The following is a 25,809-nucleotide window of genomic DNA, read 5'->3' as shown; positions in this document are numbered from 1 at the left end:
ACAACGCCATCTTGAAAAAGGCTGTTGACCATTTTCAGATAGCCACTCGAGAAGCTTTACCAGATCCTGATTTTGTGGAGGATATACTCAAAGAAAAACCTCCCTTTGTTAAACTCTATTAAGAGGAGATTGGCACCTTGTTGACGCCAGCCCAAACCAGGGCGGTGAACCCTAGAATTGAAAGTTGTTTCGTCCTTCTCCGACCAAACCTGCCTACATCAAGGGTCATGACACTCCAGATTCTTTAGTGGTTACCACTACTAGAAAACGGGCTGGTGTTCCACAGTCTGCAGGAGAGGCACCACCCGATGAGTCCAATAGACCATGTGCACTGGGAGAGAGTGTTACAACTTTTGCTGCGTTTTCCACATGAATAGCTAATAACCCCACGCTATTGGCCAGCTATGCAGATGCCCAGTGGAACCTTCTGCAAGAAGGCCTTCAGGAAGTGCTGGAACCTAAACGCACCAAGTTGCTTGCCATTGTTTCGGAAGGCAGGCAAGTCAACCAGAATGTGCTCAAGAACACTCTGGATGCTGCAGGGACAGCGGGAAGAACCCTGGCACAAGGCACCTTGCTTAACTCCGGTTTCAAACCGGAGACCCAAGCAGCCCTGATTAACAAACCAGTTGAGGAGACCAACTTGTTTGGCAAGGCGGTGAATGAAGCACTGGAAACAGCCAAGAAAGAACATGAAACACTCTTCACAGATTACCCACAAACCCTCTCCTCCGAGAGGAAGCGGCTCCCGCCTGTCCTTTCGGGGGTAATCTTGTTTTCCCCAAAGCCAGTATAATGCAGGAAACCACTGGAATTCGAGACAAGGGTCTAATACCTCCACCACTTGTCACCCAGAGGACAGCGGCGTGGGAAAGGTAGAGGACGAGGTTCCAACCCCACAGGCGCCCCGGCCTCGGGTCAGAAATGACCTTCGAATCCAGGTCCCCTCCCATGCCACCCCAGTCCGGGGGGTGTATAACATCTTTCCTTATTGCATGGGAGGGGATAAACACAGACCAGTGTGTATTCAAGATGGTCGCCCACGGGTACTGTATAGAATTTGCCTGACCACGCAAATTCAGACCACCAAAGTCAAGATGCCGGACCACCTGCGCATCCTGCTACAAGACGTGGAGACCCTTGGGAAATAAGCCATAGAAGTCGTCCCTATTCTAAAGGTAAACAAACGTATTTATTCAGTGTACTTCCTTGTACCCAAAAAGGATGTTACCATGTGCCCTTTGCTAGACTTGCGCCCAGCAAACACATTTGTCAAACCTCAAAAGTTTTGTATGGTCACTTTACAGGAAGTAATCCCGCTGTTCAAACGGGGGGGATTACATGGCAACACTGGACATGAAAGATGCATACTTTTTTATATTTCAATTTTGCAAGCGCACAGAAAATACCTAAGGTTCATGATAGAGGACAGGCACTATCAGTTCAAGGTACTTTTGCTTCAGCATTGCCTCGGCACCGAGGGTGTTTACAAAGGTACTGGCGGTAGCGATAGCACACTGGCTCATAACAGGGGAGTCATACGAAACATGCCTATTGAACACACAGAAAACAATAGACCTCTTATTCAGTCTGGGATTCTCCATCAACAAGAAGAAATCCAGCTTAGACCCCAGTCAACCAGTTTCTAGGGGCTCTAATTCGGACAAAAGACTGCCTCGTCTTCCCCTCCAACGAGAGGGTTCAAAACATGCTGTTTCAGATCTGTCAGTATGTAGCCAGTTGAGAAGTGACAGTACGCAAGGCCATGCGACTGTTAGGATCCTGATTTATTTAGTTCCTCGCGCACGTCTGCGCATGCGTTCCATGCAAGACTGCTCAACAGCCAGTAGTGTCAGGCCAGCGGACAATGGGAAGATCTGGTAGTTGTCTGGCCAGCCCTCGTTCTTTCTCTGCAGTGGTGGTCGAGGGAAAACCTCTTGAAGGGGAAGACCTTCACCACCCCCGCAGTAGAAACCACACTCACGACCAACGCATCTCTCACGGGGTGGGGGGCTCACCTGCTTCAGCAGACAGTGCATGGTGTGTTGTCCCCACAAGTAGCATCCAACCACATAAATCTGTTGGAGCTATTAGCGGTATTCAAAAGACTGAAAGCCTTTCAAACACAGTTACAGGTGAAGACAGTCCTGATCTTGACAGACTGCACCACAGCCATGTACTACATGAACAAACGGGGAGGCGCACTCTCCAGGGCTATCCAAGCTGTCATAAAATATTTGGATATGGGCTCTCAAAGACAGGATGTTCCTGTTCTCTCAACACGTTCCAGGGGAACTCAATCCTCTGGCAGACGTGTTCAGCAGAGATTTCCCACTGCCCGTAGAGTACGAAAGGCGACTACACAAAGACATTGTCTCCAGCGTTTTCACAGAAAGGGGCTTCCCAGACATCGACTTGTTTGCAACTCTGGCGAATGCTCATTGCCAAGATTATGCCTCCAGGTACCCACAGAACTGCTCCAAGGGGAACGGGCTCTGGATAGCATGGTCAGGGAAATTTGTTTACGCTCCCACCCCCACCCCCGACTCCCTTACTCAACAGGACCTTGCACAAGATGCACCAGGAACCAGTCACCATGATATTGGTGGCCCCCACCAACCCTGGTTCTCTCATCTGACAGAGATGTCCCTCTCCCCTCCTATCAAACTCCCCTGCCCATACAACATGTTATCTCAGGACAGGGGAGAAACCTTGCACCCATGTCCGCAAACTCTGAATTTAGCGGCCTGGCTCCTGAGGTCATAGAGTTTGGACACCTTCAACTCCCTCAGAGATGTATGGACATACCCAGGGAAGCGAGGAAACCCAACACCTGATATTGCTATTCGAGTAAATGGAAATGTTTCGTGATCTGGTGTAAGGCCAACGGTGTCAATCCCATTGACTGCTCTCCTACTCGCATTGTTTTGTACCTGACTCACTCACTAGATTTGGTCCTGGTTTTTAATTCCCTGAAGGTGCACTTAGCTGCTCTCTCAGCCTACACTTCTTCACAACAAAAGGTGTTGTGGTGGAAAAAAACAGTTATCAAGGCTTTCATGGAAGGGTTTAAGAGGATTCATCCCCCCCATTTCAAACCCAGCTCCCGGATGAGACTTAAATGTGGTTTTGACTAGACTCGTGGAGTCTCCCTTTGAGCCTATGCACAAGGCATGTCTTAAAGACCTTAACTATAAGACAGCCTTCTTAGTGGCTATCACTTCTATAAGAAGGGTTAGTGAACTACATGCCCTTTCAGTACTAGACCCCTTCATTACTGTTCAGAGATAAGGTGGTTCTGCGCACTCACCCTCGATTTGCGGCTAAATTTATTTCCAAGTTCCACGTGAACCCGTCAGTAGAACTGCCCACTTCTTCCAGAACCCCTCTAACATGGGAGAAAGAAGCCTCCACACGCTAGATGTGCGCAGGGCAGTCATGTTGTATCTGGAAAGAAATAAACCACTGAGAAATACCAAACTAATTTTTCAGTGGCGGCTGGCAGAGAAGGAGATCCTGTCTCAAAGTCAGCAATCTCAAGGTGGATAGTTGAATGCATCACACTTTGTTACACTCTCGCTAAGAGAGAACTGCCCTTCAAGTCTAGAGCACATTCTACTCGAGGCACTGGGGCTTCCGTAGCATTCATTGCAAATGTTCCCCTAGAGTCCATTTGCAAAGCGGCAACCTAGAGTTCTGTATACACCTTTACTAAACACTATTGCCTAGACACTCATTCTAGGTCTGATTCTCAGGTGGGACAAGCAGTACTAAGACATCTTTTCACTACTGTTCTTTCTAGCAAACAAACTCCCAACTCCTGGTACTGCTCGCTAGTCTATACACAGCATGTGATTCTAAGTAGATCAACAAGCATCAGAAGACATGCATTACTCACTGTAATAGCATTTCTGATGATTGTATCTGCTTAGATTCACATGCGCCCATCCTTCCTCCCCGCTCGGGTGGAAGGAACATAGACGTCTTCCTACTTTCTCTCTTTTTTGTACTCACTCACGATAGTCCTTGGGCTACCTCATGGCAAAAAAAATACAATTAGAGGGACCTCGGCGGGTGAGGGATTTTTTGTACACTATACGTCACGTTAGGACTAGTATTACAGACACTCGTATGCAGACGTCCCCTTTCCATATGATATGGCATTTGTAATGCGCCTATACACAAGTGTTTCAAGGCATGATGAGGCAAGGGAGGGGGAACAAAGGGAGGACGGACAACGATCCTACTAGGCCAGGTGTCATTCAGATCACGCAAGTGCGTGTGAAGGGGGCAGGGACAGTGCAGTACATGGTAAAGAAGATAACAAAGTAACGGCCAGCATGTGGCAAGTGCATGTAAGTGCGGACATCGGGTGTCAGGGGCTGGGTGGGGACTGTGGGGATACAGAAATAGTCCCCAAGTGCGGGGGTAGCCAGGTGGGCAGTGCAGGTATGTGACGCTGGCGTGGGTGGACTTGGGCCCGAGATCGGAGGTGTCCAGGTAGCCAGTGGAAAGGAGGAGAAAATCAGAAGCAAAGAGAAAGGTTTTGAGGTGCTTCTGGAACCGGAGATGGTTCTCCTCAAGTTTAAGGGAGGGAGGCACCAGCTGAAGGAGCTCTACCACCAACTCGTTGCTTGGAGAAGCGACTGACCCTGAGGGAGTTGGAGGCGGATGAGCGAAGTCCTCGAAAAGGAAGATATTCAGGAAGAGAGAGTTGACGGTATTGAGGCCCCAGGCCCCAGTAGGCTTTGTGGACGATGCAGAGGGTTTTGAACTTAATCCTCGCAGCCACTGGGAGCCAGTGCAGTGATTTCAGTCCTGGAGAGATATGATCCCTGGGCTTGAGGCCAAGGACAAGTCTCGCAGTCCTGTTCTGAATAAGTTGCAAAGGGCGGAGAGTGGAAGCAGGCAGATTTAGAAAGGGGCTGTTGCAATAGTCCAGCCTGGAGTGAACCAGAGCTCTGGAGACAGTGAGCTTCTGGGGGAAGGAGAGGAAAGAAAGAATGCATCTGAGGTGTAGTTGGTAGTGTGACTTCTTAGAGACGTCAGAGATGTGAGGAGAGAAGGAGAGTGTGGAGTCGAAGATAACCCCAAGATTTTTTGCCTTACGGGTGGGAGCAGGAAGAGGGCCAATGGAGGCTGGCCAGAGAGTTACAGGGAAGGAGGGAGCGGGTGTGCTGATGAGGAGAATATCAGTCTTACTGGCATTAAGGCAGAGGTCATTGGCGGCACACCACTCCTGGATAGCAGACAGTCAGCAATGAGGGAAGGAGAAGAGGAGGCTGAGGGTAGCCTGAAAATGTGCTGGGTATCATCCACATAGCACTGAAAGGTGGGGCAGAGAGCAGCGATGCGGTGGGCAAGGAGTGCCAGGTATTGGTTGAATAGCCAGGGAGAGAGGTTAGACCCCTGGGGGACACCACAGGTAGATAAAAAGATAGCGGAGAGGAAGGACCGAAGTTGGACCTGGGAGGGTCGGTCAGAGAGAAAAGAAGTCAGCCACGCCACAACCTGCCCGTGATAACGTGGGTATCACTGGAGACGGTTGAGCAGGATGGCATGATTGACGGTGTCAAAGGCAGAAGAGAGATCAAGCAAGATGAGGACGCAAGGGGTGTTAGAGTCAAGGTTGGAGAGCAGGTCCTTGAAAGACCAGATGCAATACTCTGCGGTTACCATTGGATGTCAGACCATATGCACAGCATGTGAATCTAAGCAGAGAACAATCATCAGGAATGCTATTATGGTGTGATCAGGTTGTGATGCATGTCATTCCATGCTTCACAACTTGATCAAAAGCATTGAAATGTGTAAATTGTTGTAGCTGTTTTAATAATTGACTAAAATGGGTTGATGGCTGTTGTTATACCACCTTGTTTTTCAAGGGACCATCTCTAGCTAGAATATTATCTTTTACTTCCTCTGCTCTCGTTCTCGGGTGTTCTCCACATCTTCTATCTTGTGCCCACACGATCATTCCACAGTACATCAATGCACAGATCCAACGTTACATGTTTTAAGGGTAGTTTTGCTATTGCGCGTCTGACGAGGACATCATTTGGGGGACACAGCTGCAACCCCGCTAGTCCTAGCTGCTACCCCTGCTGTCTGGCTTGCGACTCCTAGAACAGAAGCTGTGGGCAGTGTCATAGCAGGGCCTGGGGGCCCCTTCCGCCCACAGACACAGCAACAGCAGTGAGGGTCAGGCAGGCTGCCTGCCTTCCGCCTTGCTGCATGCATGTATATGCTGCCAGCTTGCACAGTTTAAGCGAGAAGGCAAGCCCTGTCTGAGCCTCACAAGTCCGGCCTCATCCCTGACATACCACCGCCGCGCCCCCTCTTCCATTTGTCCTTTGGGATCTTAATGGGACTTTTCTGGTGTCTTTTGTTTTGCCTGGTGAGTTTCAGCGGCTTGTGTATGGCACCTGTTGATTGGCCTGTGCCCACGCCATAGATGCAGTAAACGTTCCTGAGTACCCATGGCTATGGAAAGTGTGCATGGGGCATGGGCTACTGACTACAATTATGCTCCAAACAGTCTCCAGAGGGTATGGGCTTCATTTGAGACGAAGGGCCTAATTCACAGAGGCGTTTTATAATGGTTAATTCCCATAGGAAATGTCCCATAGGAAAAGGCCCGTAGTCTGCACCATTGACTGCCCCAATCATACTCTGTGATTACTGCATCTGAGGCATGCCCTGCTTCCATGCCCCGATCAAAGCATTCATCCTCTCAGAACATACTGGGCATGGACTAAGAACATGGCACATACAGTTTGCATGCCCCAAACACATTCCCACTACCCCATCCCTCTTGGCCTATGCACATTGGTGAGGTCTTATGTAACATCGCTAAAGGCTTTAATGATACCATTTTGTGATGTCTTTGTATTCTTATGTGCCATGTCATGAGAGAGTTGCATTGCTAACCTTAACTACTGAATTTCAATGCTTTGTAGGTTTTTGCATTGTAACCATGGCAGACATCCAGCTATCCTGCTTTCAGGGAATTTCAAAATGTTTGTAGTAGAAGATTAACCGTAACTTTTTTTTAGTGAATGTTTAGTTTTTGCTGTCGATGTATGTAAATCTATAAGGCAAAAATACCACAAAAACAGCTACCCGCCTACACACGTGCCAGGTGTGTCTAGTTGCACAGCGTGCTACCTTTCATGTCGGTCAATTATTTGCGACAGTAAACATAGAGAAATACATATTTTAAATCATGGATACAAAACACTTAGAAAAATGTATATTAAAACAAGAGGGACAAAAATGCATTTTGTTTACACATAACATTCCATAAAATAACCTATACTGAAAAACAATTGTCTTGACCAGTTGGTTTTAACTGAACACGTTCGTCAGATACTGGTGATGTAGTGAGGTTAGTGAACAAAAAAGGTGACATCCTATTATTAAATGAAACCTTGATACAATTCACTATCCTTGACTTTGTCAATTTTTCTGTACTTGACTTTGTCGACACCAAAGAGTGTGTTTCTGGGTCCTGGCAAAAGATGGTTAAACAGGCTCAGTAGCTGGTTTTCTAATGCTATCAGGCATGCGTCAGACCCGTCTTCAGGACTTGATTTATATAGATCTCCCAAATTGGAATTTCAGAAATAGTTCATTGGTGAATTTCCTAAAAACCAAACGAAAAACTGTGTTGGTGACGAGATAAAAACAAAGTAGTGCCTCTATGTGTGTGCACATGCAACTGGTTCAACTAACCTTTTCGTAGTTTATTTGGCGTGTGTGGCCTTGATTTTAGAACAAATGCGGACAGGGTTCTCTGGTCCCGACTGTGATTTCTTTTCAAAGATTTGGAAACTGTAACAAACGAAGATGATTTTTATGAAAAGTTTGTTTTCTTCTTTTGCGCTACATTCATTAGAAGGCAAAAGTTCAAAAATGACTGGCAACAGAGCTACCTGAAATGAGCCAAATCGAGTTCGTATTTAAAGCGAACAGACTGCCTTTGAGTGTTTGTCTTACATTCGTTGGAAAGCGGAAGTTTAGAACGAAAAATGGAAGTGGATTAGCAGCGAAGACAACTAAATGAGCCAAGTCAAGTTCGTATCTAAAGTGATACAAACTGCCTTCAAATCAATTATGTTGCACTTTTATTTTGAGCATTTTTTAATAAAATACTGCATGTTTTTTGAAAAGGGGAGGAACATACCTCTTGATCCGCGCAAAGATGTTAATACTAAAAACAGATGCACCAACAATCTATCAAAAGAAGAAAAGCTAGCTCTTGCTAATTTAGAAAATAATGACCTATTCTTCATTAAGCTGGCGGACAAAGGAGGAGGTGTGGTACTGTGGGACACTCAACAATATAATAATGAAGTTCACAAACAATTGACAAACAAAAAATTCTATAAACAGCTGCCAGGCAACCCCACTAACACCATACGGGATGAAATCAGCAGCCTTCTGTCTCACGCACTACACGAGGGATGGATAGATGAGGAAGAAAATGCTTTTCTCAGTCGCAGCCAACCCACCACCCCAGCTTTATATTGTTTGCCTAAAATTCATAAAGATGCCAGTCAACCACCAGGGCGCCCCATAGTAGCCGCCATTGGTTCATTACTTGAACCATTATCAATTTACACAGATTCTTTTCTTAGACCCTTTGTATTAAAAATGAGGTTGTATGTTCAGGACACCACGAACATGATTAAGATCATTGATGAACTTGCCACGGACACTAACGATATTCTGGTCACTCTAGATGTAGAGTCTCTCTACACCAGTATTCCACAACTACAATGCATTCAAGTTATTTTTTCGTATATTGAAACCAGAGAAGACCTTTCAGTCCCGTCTGAGTTCATTTGCGAATGCATTCGAATAGCGCTGGTCAATAACTTCTTCATGGTGGAAGATAAATTTTACCAACAGCTACACGAAACAAGCATGGGTGTTACCTTTGCTCCTGATTTAGCGAACTTATTTATGGACAACTTAGAATTAAATTCTGTGTATCATGAAAACAACCCTTTCCAGTTAAACATCAAAGCTTGGCATCAGTATATAGATGTGTTCCTTTTATGGCATGGAAGTGAAACAACTTTGACAGAATTCCTTGAGTGGATAAACGCACAAAGCCCATGCATAAATTTCACTATGAGTTTCAATCATCAGAAAATAGCCTTTCTAGATTTAGAAATATATAAAACATCTCAAGGCTTACTAAGAACCACTCTATATAAAAAGCCAACAGATAAAAACACACTGCTGTCATACAAAAGTTTTAATCCGCAATCACTGCGGGAAAATCTTCCCTTTGGTCAATTCTTACGCATCAGGCGTAATTGCTCCACAAAGGAAGACTTTGACTTGCATAGTAGTCACCTGTCGCAAAAACTAAAAGAACGAGGATATCCATCTCACGTGATCCGCCGATCACTTAAAAGAGCTAGGAACACAAGCAGAGACCAATGTCTGGAGAAACGCCACAGAGTACAAGAAGACAAAATAACATGTGTCTCCACGTTTTCCCCAATTAGCAACGACCTCTGTCGCAGCATCCTAAAAAACTGGTCTTTAATTCAAACGGAAGACTTTACTATAAACAAACCCCGATTTGCGTTCAAGCATATGCCCAATTTCGAGACAAATTGGTACATACATACCAATTGCCAAAAACAACGTCAGTACAACAACAAGCCACACTGTGGCATCTGCCACCAGTGAGCAGTCACTTCAAATGTGGCAACTGTTTGGTGTGTCGTTTGACAAAAAACATGGAAACTGTCAATTTAAAGGGTCTAACATGGCACTTAAAAGCCTTCACCAATTGCAATACAGCATGGGCAATTTATGCTATCATCTGCCCGTGCAAATTAATTTATATTGGGAAGACAAAAAGACCTGTAAAGCAGAGAATCTGCGAGCACAGGTCATGTGTTAAAAATTCAGTTCCGGAGAAACCTTTAGTTGCTCATTTTGTAAAAGCAAAACACACCTGTGAGGATATCGAGTGGTATATTATTCAAACAGTTCCATCACACCGTCGTGGGGGAGATCGCGACCGAAAGTTGAGGCAGCTTGAACAGAAGTGGATTTACAATCTAAACACTGTTCAGGCTGGCCTCAACATCGGAATTGAATGGAGTTTGTTTTTACACAAGTAACTCTTTTGCGCAAGTGACATTCATGAAGTACACGTAAAACATTCATTAGTGCATGCTGAGCCATCAAATATACATGCTTACAACACAGCTTTTTAATACCCTCTTTCTAATGAGTGCACAATATTGGATGGAAATGTCACAATATGTACTGACCATTTTTTCTACATTTCCTTTGAAATAACAAACAGAATATTACCAAAGTATAATTAAGCAATTTTATTTAATGTTTTCAATTAGGATGCCTCATCCTTGTGTAGCATATTTTTTCTTAAGTCATTGTAGCTCGTTCACCTTAGTAATCTGGCCGCGTCCGCCATTGTTCCTTCCAAGATGGCGGTCGCGATTAGATGAATTTATAAATACAGTGAGTCTAGCCTTTCCCTAACGTGAGTGAAAGCGAACCCGGCAGTAACTACCCGCATTCGTTTCGAGTGGAAGCAACAACGCTTGTGATCAAGCAAGTTCCATGAAAAGCAGCAATTGTAAGTACTCCTATCGCGCTTTTGTGATATGCAAACAGCACTATTCTGTTAGCTACATACGGACCGTTACATCTCCGCATTTCATTTAACAAACTAAGCACACCACATATGTGACATGTGTGTCCGCGAATGAAGTTACATCGTAGAACATCTTCGCGCGGATCAAGAGGTATGTTCCTCCCCTTTTCAAAAAACATGCAGTATTTTATTAAAAAATGCTCAAAATAAAAGAGCAACATAATTGATTTGAAGGCAGTTTGTATCACTTTAGATACGAACTTGACTTAGCTCATTTAGTTGGCTTCGCTGCTAGTCCACTTCCATTTTTCGTTCTAAACTTCCGCTTTCCAACGAATGTAAGACAAACACTCAAAGGCAGTCTGTACCGCTTTAAATACGAACTCGATTTGGCTCATTTCAGGTAGCTCTGTTGCCAGTCATTTTTGAACTTTTGCCTTCTAATGAATGTAGGGCAAAAGAAGAAAACAAACTTTTCATAAAAATCATCTTCGTTTGTTACAGTTTCCAAATCTTTGAAAAGAAATCACAGTCGGGACCAGTGAACCCTGTCCGCATTTGTTCTAAAATCAAGGCCACACACGCCAAATAAACTACGAAAAGGTTAGTTGAACCAGTTGCATGTGCACACACATAGAGACACTACACTTTGTTTTTATCTTGTCACCAACACGGTTTTTCGTTTGGTTTTTAGGAAATTCACCAATGAACAATTTCTGAAATTCCAATTTGGGAGATCTATATAAATCAAGTCCTGAAGACGGGTCCGACGCATGTCTGATAGCATTAAAAAACCAGCTACTGAGCCTGTTTAACCATCTTTTGCCAGGACCCAGAAACACACTCTTTGGTGTCGACAAGGTCAAGTACAGAAAAATTGACAAAGTCAAGGATAGTGAATTGTATCAAGGTTTCATTTAATAATAGGATGTCCCCTTTTTTGTTCACTAACCTCACTACATCACCAGTATCTGACGAACGTGTTCAGTTAAAACCAACTGGTCAAGACAATTGTTTTTCAGTATAGGTTCTTTTATGGAATGTTATGTGTAAACAAAATGCATTTTTGTCCCCCTTGTTTTAATATACATTTTTCTAAGTGTTTTGTATCCATGAATTAAAATATGTATTTCTCTATGTTTACTGTCGCAAATAATTGACCGACATGAAAGGTAGCACGCTGTGCAACTAGACACACCTGGCACTTGTGTAGGCGGGTAGCTGTTTTTGTGGTATTATTTTGCCTTATAGATTTACATTAGTCCTTTGCCACACAGCCCCCTAAAAAAGAGGACTCCGCAGCTCTAACTGCTTTATTTCACTGTCGATGTATGTATCCAGGCCCAGTGGTCTGTGATGCAACTTCCTTTTTGTCAAGGGGTGAAAGGTTGTGTGCCAGCACTTACGATGATGTTACTTCCTGTGATGTCATAGGTCAAGGGTCGTGCGATATCCGTTCTGCTACCCCTGCCATTTTTGGTGAAATGACATCCCTGGTGTCTGACCACATGTCGCAGATTCTTTAGCCATGTTTCTGAGTGCGCTCTTTCCAAATACTTATTGCTTTTTATTTCTATTCACTTCCCTTCCCCCTACCCACAGAATATCACTGGGCGGCTAATGGTTGGCCTACGCTGGTGGAACCAAGTGGACGATGATGGAAAAAGTCACTGGGTATATGAATCTAGGAAGGTAACTGTTGACTTTAATTAAATTGCCATTTTGTCCAGGAACAGCAGTATTTCATTGACTGACTTGTAAACTAGTTCTGAATTTTCACTTTTTATGGTATACCTTGTACATTAGCTCACCTTCCTGTTCCTTCATTGCATAGTCCTGCAAAGGATTGCTCTGTAATGGAGTTTTCTGCATTGACGATTGTGGAAACCTATACATTTCTGTATCATTTCATTTGTTTTGTAAAAACATACTTTAAGTCAAAACATAGGTACCTCGTTTCATTTGGACAAATGAAAATAGCACACAGAAGAAATGCATAGAGAAATCAATGACTATAAACTAATATGCACTAATAGTCCTCGTACATGTTTAGACACGCATGACTGAAGCATAAAACGGAAGTAGGTAGGTTAGAAGTGAACACGTTTTGGAAATCCATTTTGCCATACATAATGCACAATCAGCCCCTGTTAGGAGGATTTTGGGAGGCCACCCTTTTTATGGTAAACTGGAAGACACTGAGGGTAGCCAAATCCCAAAATCCCAATCAAGGTAGGTGAGCGTACGTCAAGGATTAGTCTCAGGTAAAGTGTTTCAATGGTCTAGTGCTACACACAGAGAAACACTTATAATACAAGTTAGACAGTAGTATATAAAAAATAGTTATTTACTACACCTGTAGGTACACATCAAGCATATACAGATTGCAGGTAGTATTGTCAACCAAAACCATATAGAACATATAAACCTGTTCACCTTAGAAATAGAAATGCATATGAATTTATTACCAGTCCAATACAGGTGAGTAGTAGGATACAAGGAGAAAATAGGTAGCACCTACACAAGAAAAGCTTTACTCACTTGTCGGTCCAACCTGAAGTATATATGGGGCTTGTGCCCAAGTTTCACACGTTCCAGAATATAAATTCTTAAGGTGAGTCTAAGTCAAAATGCTGCCATGGGCTGGTGGTGGTGCTAGCAAAGTTTAAAAACATAAGAGAAGTATTTTCCTAAAATAAGTTGAGCACCGCACTCTGTCCTATTCACTAGGACAAACGTAGGAGAGTATCCTTAGCAAAGGTTTGACAACCAGAGGCCAAGCCTGAGGGAGTTTGGGATTAGGGCTTTGAATCCAATGTTACCCTATTGAGGACAGGGGGACAAACGGGTATGTTAACTACCACCCTGACTCTGATTCCTCCAGATAACACAGCAGGTCTTCCGGAATCAGTTGGGGACACAATCATCTGCATTTGTTTCGGGTGAGGAAGGTCCAGGGTTCGTGGGTTTAGAGATCACTTTTTGGGTCGGGAGTTGGTCGTGTTGCACCTTCCAGAAGAAGACTCCAAATAAACCATGCAGATTCTTCAGGACCGTTCACAGGAATGCCAGAGGACGGTTCCAATGGAGATCACCACAGTCAGGCTGCAACAGGCGATCATAAAGCGGTAAACAGCGAAACAGCCCCAGGACAGGTGACTTATAGCCACTGGGTGATCCAGGGACACTGCGAAAGGCTTCCAGAGCACGGATCCTCGAGTAGGAGTCGAGACTGGTTGTTTCTCCAGCCAAATGGCTGAAACACTAAAGAGGGTCTTCTGAGATCAGAGGAACAGGGCTTTACTGAGCCAATCGCTGGAGTGAATGCTAGTCAGATGCAGGGGACGTCCTTGGGTTGTCAGCTGGCTGCTCTTCTTAGTAGAAGTTTTGGTTCCAACAATGATCTGTCTAATAGCTGCAGGAGCCCTCTTATCCAAAATGCAGGCTGTGAGCTGGCCCAGTTCCACCAATGTTCAAGATCTGCAACATTGACGCAGCCCAGGGTTGTCCAATCCTAGACATCCACTGGTCATCACAATTGTCCAGCAACAGACCTTTGTGTGGACTGGGGCCAGATAGTCCCAGCTCCCTTTTCCGGCTCACACACAGAAAAAGGGGTTACCGTATATGGCATTTTCTAACGAGAAGGGCAAAGGACAATATGTCCAAAGAAATGAAAATCTCATGGCACAGCCATTTTTTTGTGCTAGCCACCTTTAGTAGCCATTCACAGTAAATGCAAAAGTGCATGAGCAAAATAACACAAACCGTAGAAATCCCATTACGGCCACCAACATGTCTTGGGCACGTTGTCAGAGTAACCAAAAAGCCATTTGGTAAAAAGTTATAAGGATCCTAACTATCCTAACAGCACTTCACTGTAAGGTGTGTGTGCAATTGTAAAAAAACAAAAATTCCAAAAGAGGGACAACTTCTCTCAGTAAAAAGAGGGACAACTTCTCTCAGTAATGACAGTCTTATGGACTGGTCGGTTTCCCTATAAGAATGAGCAAAACGGGCAAGGGCAATAAAGCAGAAGGCTTTATTGGCCTCCAAAAGTCAGGACAGGATTCAAAAATACAAAGGACTCGGTGTTCCAAGGGAATCTATGGAGGGAAAAGTGCAAAAAACTATGTTAACAATGTTAAACATGTTTGTTAAATGGGCAAAAACAAATTGCATCCTTTTTCTATAGATTTTGAGTCTATTTGGTGTGTTCACATTTTTCAGCAGTTCTAAATCCTGCAGTTAACAAAGGTTGTTGTGATCCCCATTCATTATTGTTATTTAAACCAGGCAACAAGGGAAAAGCAAGATTGAATGATTTAAATAAAACAATTTGTGGCAAATCTTTTGGTTTGGGAGATATCTGTCCCTCTTTATTTCCTGCCTTTTATCATCTCCCAAGAATGCTTCGATGGCCTTCCAGTTAACTGTTATATCTCCCCTCCCCTTAATTTGTGCAACTGCAAAAATAACATGATTTACTCCATGCATTTTGTAACCAATTGCAAGTTGGCGCTTGACATCGTTTCCAGGGCAAGCTATAAGTGACTCTTATGAGTGGCACGTAGCAAAGCCTACTAAGAGCAAAATGAAATTCACTGTTTCATATGAAAATTAATTGCTGGGGCATTAGTCAGATGGTGTGCATCTTTACTTCGGGGAAATAAAATACCAATGCTAGTAGCCTTGTGGCGCTCCAGCAACATTAGATTTGAGCAGTGAAACATAAAGGGAGTTGATTGAATGTAAGAATTCAACATTATATTTTTTAAAATCTTTTTTGGTTCACTCTGGTCTACCTTGCAAAATGGCAGTAAGTGGGTTTGCATAGGTAGAATTCCTTACGAATGCCCATTTGGCCATGGTGGGTCTTCCTCTGGTCGCAATTCCTCTTGAGCCAGCCAGAGAAGATCTTGTACCGCACCAATTTGCCCAAAGAATCTTGACCCGCAATACACGATTAGCCATGCACAATACAATTGGCCTCATTATGAGGTTGCCGGTCTGGTAACAACGGTACCGGTATGCTTGCCGGTACCATTCTTACCGGACTGGCAAACTCAGAGTTGTGCCGCGGGTGTCTTTCATTCCGCCAGGTCTGCCCTGGCGGAATGAAAGGTACCTGTGAGAACAGCATGCCTGTTTCACCGTTATTAATGGTGCCGGTGCTACATGCATCCCCATTACCATTGAGCCCCATTGGGCTGAAATGGGAATGGGGATCTGCCGGCACCCTCGAAAGGGTAATTACCGGGTCCGGCGGGGTCGGAATACCCCGGTAATTGCCCATCCGCGGGTGCCGAAATTTCATGCCGGTATGGAGGTAGCCTTGACACTCTTACCGACAAGGCTACCTCCAACCTTGTAATGAGGCCCAATGTCTTCAATGGTGAGCCTGGAAGTTGTAAAGTAACGTGTGATGCTGTTTACGAAGGCATTTATGAATCTGAGCCTCTGAAAGGATCAAACATCACAGTAATGACCTTTCTTGCTATGGGTACTGTAACTTCAGAAACTGAGCTGTTTCTTTTAATATTTTTATTTTCTGTAGGCACTATAGTTGGCTCTGGTGTGGATAGTCCTGGACAGTTCATGCCTTCTTTCAAGATGCACTATTTTGGTTTTGGATTTGGTGTTTGTCTGGGGTGAAATGTATATGTAGGTGTGAGTGTAATCAAGGCTCTTGGGGTTGATTTTCGTGTTGATGGGACCACATTTCTTTTTGTGATCTCAGGTTTGCGCAATGGCATCTGGTGGTAATCGGCCATGCTTCAGTTATGGACCATTTCAATATGGGAGATTTGAAATGTCGGTAGGCCACATTTTAGTCAGTTGGTGTATGGAATTTCCTTAGTGGTCAATCGAGGTGGGAATGGAAAAGGGAATATTTCTCAGACATGTTGGGAAGATGTGTTCCTTACAAGACAGTATGACTTAATCTTTGGCAAAGCCCCTTCCCTGGCCTTTGGAATGAGTACAAAACAGTAAGGGCAATACAATAAAGATTTAAGGGAAGCATCATTTGGCCCAAGAGGATAGCTCTTATTTTCCGGATATTTTATTTTCCTTTGGTTTCTGAAAGTTTCAATGTGAATTAGCCGTCCTATTTCCTTTGTGTGGTAAAAAGCAATATCAAGTCTCTGAAAATGTTGTTGACTTGAGTGCTAGAAAATTGCAGTGAAGGACTGAGAAGGCTTGATGTGACATCAGCTGCAGAGATTAAGGGCTGATGGTAACCTTGGGAAGTCAAGTGTGCTGCAACCTTGTAAGATAAAAACAGGCCCTTGCACTATTTAGTCTCAGGTTTCAACCAACCCTCACCAGCGGAAGCCACAATTTCATGGACTTGAGAAAATGGCAGGTACAGGTTTTGGGGTAATAATGATGGTTGGCTGTGGCATCCATATTTTCCCTAGCTAGCTGTATCAATGATGAGAGAACACTGGCTGGCTGATGAAAATGGGTGGGCATAATCCTACCTCCTAGTAGCTCAAGAAATGCAGGAAAGAAGCTTCACAGTGAACACCTGGAGGAAACCTTGTTGAATCTAGAGGCAAAATCAATCCTCAGTTGGCTAGGTCACAGTTGCCCACTTTAGGGACTTTCTCTTTTTTTTCAATTCGTATGCATTCTCTGTTTGCCTTTTGTTGTGAGACTGGCATTACTGCCAATATGTCAAAAAATCAGAGCAGGATTCTATTATGCTCACAATGAAGTGATGCTCCGAAGACAGTTTTGAATATACAGTTTTCTAGCACTTCTTACATTGCTGCAATGTTTCTGTAGGATGTCCTGCTTATGTATGACTTAATTACTCTCGGTAAAGCCCATTTGATTGTAGTAATTTATACACATTTATGTTTTACAAAGCTATCTGAAGTGTCTAGAAAAATGCATGGGGCATTATGCAAAATGTGTTTTGCCAGTATACCAAACTAATTGCCAAGATTGGTAGCCTTTCAACCTTTAGGGCGTGCCACTCGTTTCACCTGACCATTGGTGACCATTTAATTATATCTCGTCAAATTAATGCAAAAAATGGGCAAACTTCATGAAAACTAGTCTAAATGTGATTGCTTTATGTCACCTGAAATTTAGGCTAACCATTATCATTGACTTAAATACCATGCTGTGAAAAAACATTGAGTTGAAGTTCTGCTCCTTTTGTAGGTGTCTGCACAAGGAAATCGAGCTTCTTCAGATTCCGAATCCCGGATCTTCTGGCTGGGACTGGTAACATGCCCTCTTCTCTGGGTGATCTTTGCCTTCACAGCACTGTTCTCCTTCAATGTGAAATGGCTGGTAGGTTTCTCATTTTGGTATGTAAAGCATATATTAAACATAATCTGCATACTAGAAACTCCTCTGTAGTTGAGTGACCACCAGCCTGCTCGATTGTTGATCTCGCCAATCGCCCCTACTTCCACCCTGCTCACAGGTGCTGGGGGGCCCGAGGGACAGCCATTGCATTTTATTTTACTGGCCATCTTTGATAAAAACAACTACAGATGCATGCACACATCATAAATTGTGTGTGTTTGCGAGGCGCTGTTGGACCCAAAGGGAAGGGATGGCATGTTTTACTGGGCGTCTATTGTAGATGCCCAGTAAAAAATGTAGGCCTCCCCAGGTCCTTACTGTGAGAAACCGAAAGGTGTCTCACCGGCTAGTTCCTGCGGATCTCTCTCTCAGGTGGTCAGGGCATGGCCATCAGCTTTTGAATTCAGACCCTGGGGGTGGAACAGTGCGGGAGGATCACCTGGCTGAGGGGTCCCTGGGAGTGGGACACCGGATGGTGAGACGCGGTATCCATCTCTTCCCTGTAACATCTTTACCCCATCCTACCCAATGGGATACTTAGAAACGCAACCCCCCCGTCCCCCTTTCCTGCACGAACACTTTTACAAAGACAGCCCACTCTGGGAGAAAACACTCACACCCGAGCCATGTACCTGACATGCCCCAATACTATGGTCAGGCAATTATCGACAATCACTCACACCTGACTTCCATTACACTTCCCCACATGGATAAAAGGGAGAGCACGAAAGCACACTCTGAGCGAGGCAAAATGCACAAAGGTCCAGCAGTTTTGAGTCGGCAAGTGGAGAAAGATGGACAGGCACGAGAGGTTCGTGAAAGGGGCAATACCCTTGACCTTTTTGGCAGGAAGCCGTCACTTTCAAGAAACGTTGCATGCTGAAAATGTAAGACCATGAAACCATGCTGAATAATCCTGCACTGTGTCTGAGATACAGAGGGTCCGTCTGCGTAACTGGCCAAGGCGGGGAGGAGCAGCAGACGCTGTGGTATCATCCTAGGCTCAAAGAACAAAGAAACAGAGAACAACACAACCCGTGAGTTGGGGAGACCGATGTCAGGCCGGTCTGTGTTGAAGTCAAGGTTACAAGCGGCAACATTGTAAAAAGAGCACTGGAATGTAGATGGATAAAGGTGTGTGATGAGCCGCCAGTGAAGCTAAATTGCTGGTGAAAGTTTGAACATTATAAGGACAGATATGGTACTGTTGGCAGTGGTCCGGCACTGTGAATGTGCTCAGTTAAAGGTCTCTGTATGATATCCTGACAGAAAAAAATGAAAGTAGATTTGTGTGAAGTGTAAATTGTGTGAAGTGAATCAAAGTGGTCCTGCGACGGTTTAAGCAAAACGTATTGCACATTCGAAAGTCTTTGTTTCTGGTATCAAAAGGGATCTGAGCCCAGATGAGAGGCTCCATGGTCCGAGCCCAAACGTGGGACCAAGTTGTGAACATTGTAGAAAAGGGGTCTGAGCCCAGACGCAGGGGACCCGTGGTCCGAGCCCAAAGGAGGGAGACCAGTCTTGAGCATGTGCAAGTGAAAACCCTAACAATGGAAAGGAACTTTTGTGTTTTGTTTGTTACGTAGTGTTAGCACATATCTGAGATTTCTCCCAAATTCCCTTCTACCGTAGAGACCCCCAGCTCTTTTGCTGGACTTTAGGGCTTTGAATTTTCATCCTGGAGAGAGTGAGACCTTTTTCCCTCTCTCGCATGTATTTTTATTTGATTTGAACTCTGTGTTTCTATTGGGTTTGGAGCCTGACAAACTCCATAGGCATAATTTTTTTTCGGGTTTGCGGCTGAAGCGGGTCCCAAAGCAGATGGGGCGCGATCAGCATCACATTCCGCCTCCATTACCAGCCTACCATTAAGCTCCTCTTCAAAGAGGAAGTCGCCCCGGCTAAGCTATGGGCAAAATCCAAGAAGCCGCCGACGGAGGAGAAGGGCGCGCAGCCCAAGCAGGCTCAACCGGTACAGGCAAAGACCTCGTCGGCGAATCGGCTACTACTACCATGGCAGCTACAGGCGCTGATCTATGAGGGTGGCTCTCGTGGTGCAGAAAGTGTCCCTGCCCCCATGGCGCAACACCACAGCAGAGACTTTGGCAAAGTCTGCAGGCACGCCAGAAGGGGTGAAGATACCGGCCCAGGTGTCATGATGCCTACCCCCGGAGCACCAGGACAGGCCCAGCACCCCCGGGAGCAGGCATCATGCCCTCGGGTAAAAGCCCAGTGGCCCCTAATAGGGGCTCTTTGGACTTTGTCCTGGCGCCTTTGGCACCAGGCTCATGTTGGACATCAGTCCTGGCGCCATAGGCGCCAGGCTCATAAAAGAGGGTGTTTGGTGCACTTACCTGACGCAGACCATGCTGCATGAAGCCTCAAGCCAAATGAGGCTTAGGAGGGGCTATTTTCTCAAAGGAACTATTTTACTTGGTTGGGGACCGTGGAAGAATACTTACCTGGAACTTCTTCCAATGCTATTTAAACCACGCCCGGACTGCCACACGTGCTTCGTGTTGCTCTGCATCTAGCAGCTGAACGCTCACCGTGCCTGCTCCTGCATCTTGCCTCCAGCCACGCCCGCCTCGATCTTGGGATACCTGAAAGGAAGGAAGGGAAGAGAAAAGGTGAAAACCAAGGACTTAATCTAATTTCTTACCTGTCTCCGGAATTATCACGCCAGTGATCCTGAAGATAGACATTCTTTAAAAGCATTGCGCTACTTGTAGCAGCGCCGCGCATCACTCACCTGCCTCGTGGGCTCTTCACTATCCACCGCGACCTTCTGGGCATTCCGCCACATCTCTGCACCTGCAGGGGAGAAGAAGAGACAAAAGGTGAGCAGGAGGAACAAATGAGGAAAGCCTGATTTTCCGTCACAAGACTTACCTGGCCATATTTGACGGAACCACTCCTCATTTCGGGTCGGCACCACTTCTTGGCCTGGTACCGCACCCCGGCCCCTAAGGGGAAAAAAGAAAGACATTACTAGAGGGATTCAAAGACATTTAAAGGGATCATTTTATCACAAACTCACCTGAGGTTATCTCCGGCAATATCCCTCGAAGCATCACTTCCACTCTGCACCTGAAAATAAGGACAGATCGCAGGTTAAGAAAAGCAAACAAAGAGAAGACTCTACTCTGGAACTTTTTAAACTGCATACTTACGGCATTTCGCCTTCCGAAACCAGTGAAGTAACTGGTCAAATACGCGCCCCTGTACCAGAAGCAGGATGGAGAGCTCATCCATTCAAACATTAAGGTGAGCCTTGATTGGGGATTTCGGAGGTGGTCAGAGAAGAGCAAAGGGGAGGTGGGAAGCAATCACAATACTCTGCAGTCAGTTAATCCCCTTTCTCCACCTACAGAAAGATTTTTCTATGGGCCAGACAAGCCAGATTTGGGGGTCCAGTTCAGTCGGTGTTTCGAATCCTGCGCATCACGCTTGAAGAGGTCACAGCAAACCAGACCAGGTCAGCGCCTCCGTGGGAGCCAGGTGAGCGTTACACCAGGTTCCAGTTCAAAACCTGCAGGGAGGGAAAAAGGGGTGGCGATGAGAACCCAAAACAGCCCTCCCAGGTCGTCGCCCAGCCATGGAGGTCTCGTCCACGGACGATGAAGCTCAGGAGTCCATGCATACGGTCCGCGAGGACAATGACGAGGAGAACAGCGATTAGGGCGACAAGGGCACAGGACCAAGTTTTCCTGTTTTTCCTTCTCAGCTGAGGGACATTTCCTTGGATATTCGATCGACTCTCCACACCTTGGTGTTAAAGATCCAGATGAGAATGCCTCCGGCGCCGGTACCTGTGGTCCCCCAGGTGCCTGATCAGTCTCTGGCGAGGAAGAAGCGTCATCTGACACCCCTATATCAACCTCCTCCACCACGTCGGGACCCAACTCCCCCGGCAGACACAGGCACAGGCACGGGTATGGGAACGGATACGGCCAAGATGATGACGAAGACATCTTCACAGCGGACGGTGAGCCGCCACATTTGGATGCCCCACATAGGGTTTCCCCACCGGACAAGGCGAGTTCGTTCCACTCCATGATGATCGCCATGGCCTCCGAGCTATTCCAGCTGGTGCCTGAGGAAACCAAGAAGGGGATAGGCCGGAAGTATAGGGTGCTGGATTCCGCACCCATATGCATGTGGTTGCAACCATCGCCGGATTCAGTGGTGTCGCCGGCCATGAGCAAAACAGTCGGCTAACCCGTCGTCCTAGTTGTCTTCTGTCCCTCCGGACAGCGAGGGTGGAAAAGAATGGATGCTGTGGGGAAGAAGGTGGTTTACACCGCAGCGTCCACAATAGAGCCGGCCAACGCACTGGCGATCCCAGCCAGGTACGACGGGGAGTTGTGGTACAAACTAGGACTGATCGTGGAGTTCCTCCCCAAAGATAATATGGAGGCCCTCAGCCTCTTCCACGAAGGAGAAGTGGCATCGGACCATGCCATCACAGTGGCAGTGGACATTGCCGAGACAGGGTTCCGGCAAAGGGGGAACAGTGTCTGCCTTCATCGGCAGGGATCGATGAAGGACACAAACTTCAGTCTGGAGGTCCAAGCGAAGGCGCTGGACATGCCCTTCATCTGGGAAAATCTGTTGGGAAGGCGGTTGGCGTGTCCTTCGAGGCCATCAAAGCGTATACGGAGACGGCCGCTCCCCCCAACCCTCTCCAGCAGCACTGCTAGACTTTTCACTCCTCCATTGGAAAATCGAGCAGTCATCAAAAGGGTTCTCCACGTCTTATATACATCCTTCCCGATCCTCCACGAGAGAACCCTACAGAGGCCGCTCCCAGACAGCGTTGCCATCGCCCACAGGGCAGGACGCCTAAGCAAGCCTGAACCGGCCAAGATGTTGGGCCCCCGCTCATGCAGCCTGGTGTGAGGCCAGCCGATGAGGTTTGTCAGCGAGTGGAGAAAGATCACCGACAGATGGGTGCTGGATGCTCTCGGCCCAGGGGCACACCTTGGAGTTCCAACGCAGGTTCCCCGACAGGAGCAGCAAATAGCTTAGCTTCTGGAAGAGGTATGAGCCATGCTGCTAAAAAGGGGCGCTACAGCTAGTTCCTCAACGGCTTCGGGGCTCCGGATTCTATTCCACATACTTTCTAGTTGGAAAGAAGACCGGGGGCTGGAGACCTATCCTGAACCTGTGATGTCTGAACAACTACCTAAGTCCCAAAAATTCATGATGGTTGCGTTGCAGCACGTGCTCGGCCAACTGAAAAAAGGAGACTGCTTGACATTGTTGTACATGAGGATGCACATTTCCATATCCCCACTCAAAAGAAACATCAGAAATGTCTACTTTTTGTGGTGCAGTGCCAGCACTACCAGTTCAATGCCCTGCCATTCGGCCTGAAGTCAGCCTCAAGAATCTTCACCAAGTGCCTGGCACCAGTGGCGGCCCATCTACGTCTACAGGGCATATATACCCGTACCTGGACTGGCTGATTCGCGCCCGCTCGCAGGAGCTGGCGGACAAGCACACGAAGGCAACGTCCGACTATTGACAGATCTGGGATTCTTAGTCAACTATCCAAAGTCATGCTTAACGCCATCACAGAATGCGCTGTTCCTAGTCGCCAGACTCAACACGTTACCCTCGGAAGAGAGGCTAGCAGCCATTCAAGGAAAGATGCAACAGCTGTCGTCGGCAAAGACTGCCACGGTTTGGGCCATCAAGCTGTTACTGTGCATGTGGTTCTGCACCTACCTCATCCTTCTCTGCAGGCAGCAGATGCAACCCCTTCAGGAAATCCTGATGCCCGGTGGATACAGGTGTCTGGATGTTTCATGGACAAGATCCCTCTTAACAAGGAGTTCCGACGGGCGATTGGGACGCTCCCACATCGCCCAGGGCACGGGATTTCAAAACCTCCCATACCAGGAGACGGTCACCACGGACACCCTCCTGGAAGGTTGGGGAGTGCACACCGAATGTCTGCATGCCAGAGTCCTGTGGTTGCCGGAGGAGAAGGATCTGCATATCAACATCCTGGAGCTGCGGGCAGTGTCCTGGGCCCTCAAGTGGTTTGTGCCGTCTCTGAAAGGCAAGGTGTTGAGGATCTTCACGGATAACACCACCATCATGTTCTACAACAGGAAGCAGGGGGGCACTCTATCCTCTGCTCTCTCCAAGGAAGCTCAGGACTTGTGCCACTAGGCCGTCGGACAGGGGATGTTCCTCGTCCCTCTTCAACTGGCTGGAGTCAAGAACACCATTGCAGACTCCCTTCAGGAGGATGCCACGAGTGGGAGCTTTATCAGGATCGGGTGGACCGCCTGTTCGTCAAATGGGGCAGACCCCAGATCGATCCAGAGGTTTGCCAGCAGATTCTCCCAGCCTAGCGGACACATTCTCACTCCTGTGTGAAGGGCTGTTTCTATAAGCATTCCCTCTCCTACTACGAGTCATCAACACACTCAGACGGTGTCAATGCAGGATGATACACATTGCCTCCACGTGGCCGAGGCAGATTTGGTATTGGACCTTCTGAGCCCACTGTTGGACTGCTACATCTTTTAACAGGACATTGTCACTGCAACCTAGATTAAGAGGGTTAGACAAAGCTGGATTTTTCAGATTAACTCGAAGAAGAACGCAAACTCAGACCAACAGAGAGCCTGCCTCGCACACCACTATAACCTTCCCCATAACGTTCTTACTGGGCCTCGAGATTCCAGAAAGTCCAGTCCAGAGCTTTGCTACCAGTGGAGCCCAGTTAAAAAGTCACACTAATTTAATGGGCCAGATGTTCCTTCGAGCTTTCCTGTCTATAGAACATGGCTGTTTGTTGCCTGTCTGTGCCTAGGGAAGTAATTGGGACAACTGCTCTCCAGTTCCTTTGTGTGTGGGTTATGCTCACAATGACATTGTGGCTTTGTGGAAGGCTTAAAAGTGTGAGCCAAAGTCATACTTGCATTGTTAGACCACTTCCCACTAAAAGATGCCAGACTTTCACATTATACAGAAGTAGGGACATCTGACCCCAATCACTTCCTCCCTATCCTCTGTTACACATTCACTTTAAAGATTGAATGAATGAAATCTGCAGGAGAAGATTAGCAGGACCACCATACACTTTGACTGGAGTTAGACATTTTGTCAACCCTTTTGTGGTGTAAAATATGCTCTATGTAATATGAAATAGTGAGATTTGCAGCAAGAGATGTGGAAAAGCATTGCAGCCATATCTTAGTCCATACTTCTTGAGTGATTTGTAAGTTCCAATCAGATTCCCACAGGTTATAGAGATTAACGGTAGTATCATTGGGCTGATTGAGAATGGAATAGAACTTTGGTGGAGTGAGAGTACAAAATTAGTTTTAAATATTTTGAGGGAATTATGTGTATAATGAGGAATAGCTTTAGCAATGAAGTTTAGTGAAACTGAAAAAAGTTTTTAAATCCTAATTAATTTAAATTGTAGCAAATACAGAGGTCTTCGAAAGGTATGGGGGCATTATTCTTAAATAAATGTGAGACTAGGAACATTTCAGCAGATTACTATTTATGTAGGATGAAGTTTGGATTTATGAGAACAAGCTTTATTAAACCACAAGAAAGGCGCTGGAGATATCTTGTATATTATCACATGTTGTAATGAAGGAATATAAAAGGGAAGTTTTTTGATTCCAGGCCATGAGGATGTTTTGAGAAAGTGAGTAAAGGACAAAGGAGTAATGAGTTTTGATTTCAGAATAATCCATGAGGGGGTGTTAATACATTAGGGTTCAGAAGTTCAACATAAGGTAATTTGTTGTGATGGATTTCTGGTATGTAAGTAAGTCCGGAAAATTCACTCCACCGGAAGG

General features: G+C 45.9%; 1 protein-coding gene across 1 annotated transcript in view; it reads left to right on the top strand.

Moving 5' to 3' along the window:
- The window catches only part of TVP23C (trans-golgi network vesicle protein 23 homolog C), a 247,623-nt gene that overhangs the window by 109,936 nt on the left and 111,878 nt on the right, over nucleotides 1-25,809 (top strand). Inside the window, exons 4-5 of the mRNA XM_069654555.1 lie at nucleotides 12,251-12,340; nucleotides 17,825-17,956. Of these exons, the coding sequence (XP_069510656.1) occupies nucleotides 12,251-12,340; nucleotides 17,825-17,956 (222 nt within the window). The remainder of the gene's footprint in view (nucleotides 1-12,250; nucleotides 12,341-17,824; nucleotides 17,957-25,809) is intronic.

Source organism: Ambystoma mexicanum, chromosome 3q (assembly GCF_040938575.1).
Source record: "Ambystoma mexicanum isolate Mex_15411 chromosome 3q, UKY_AmexF1_1, whole genome shotgun sequence".
Classification (NCBI taxonomy): Eukaryota; Metazoa; Chordata; class Amphibia; order Caudata; family Ambystomatidae; genus Ambystoma; species Ambystoma mexicanum.
The sequence above is the reverse complement of the archived record's forward strand: the minus strand, read 5'-3'. Positions and strand labels throughout refer to the sequence as shown.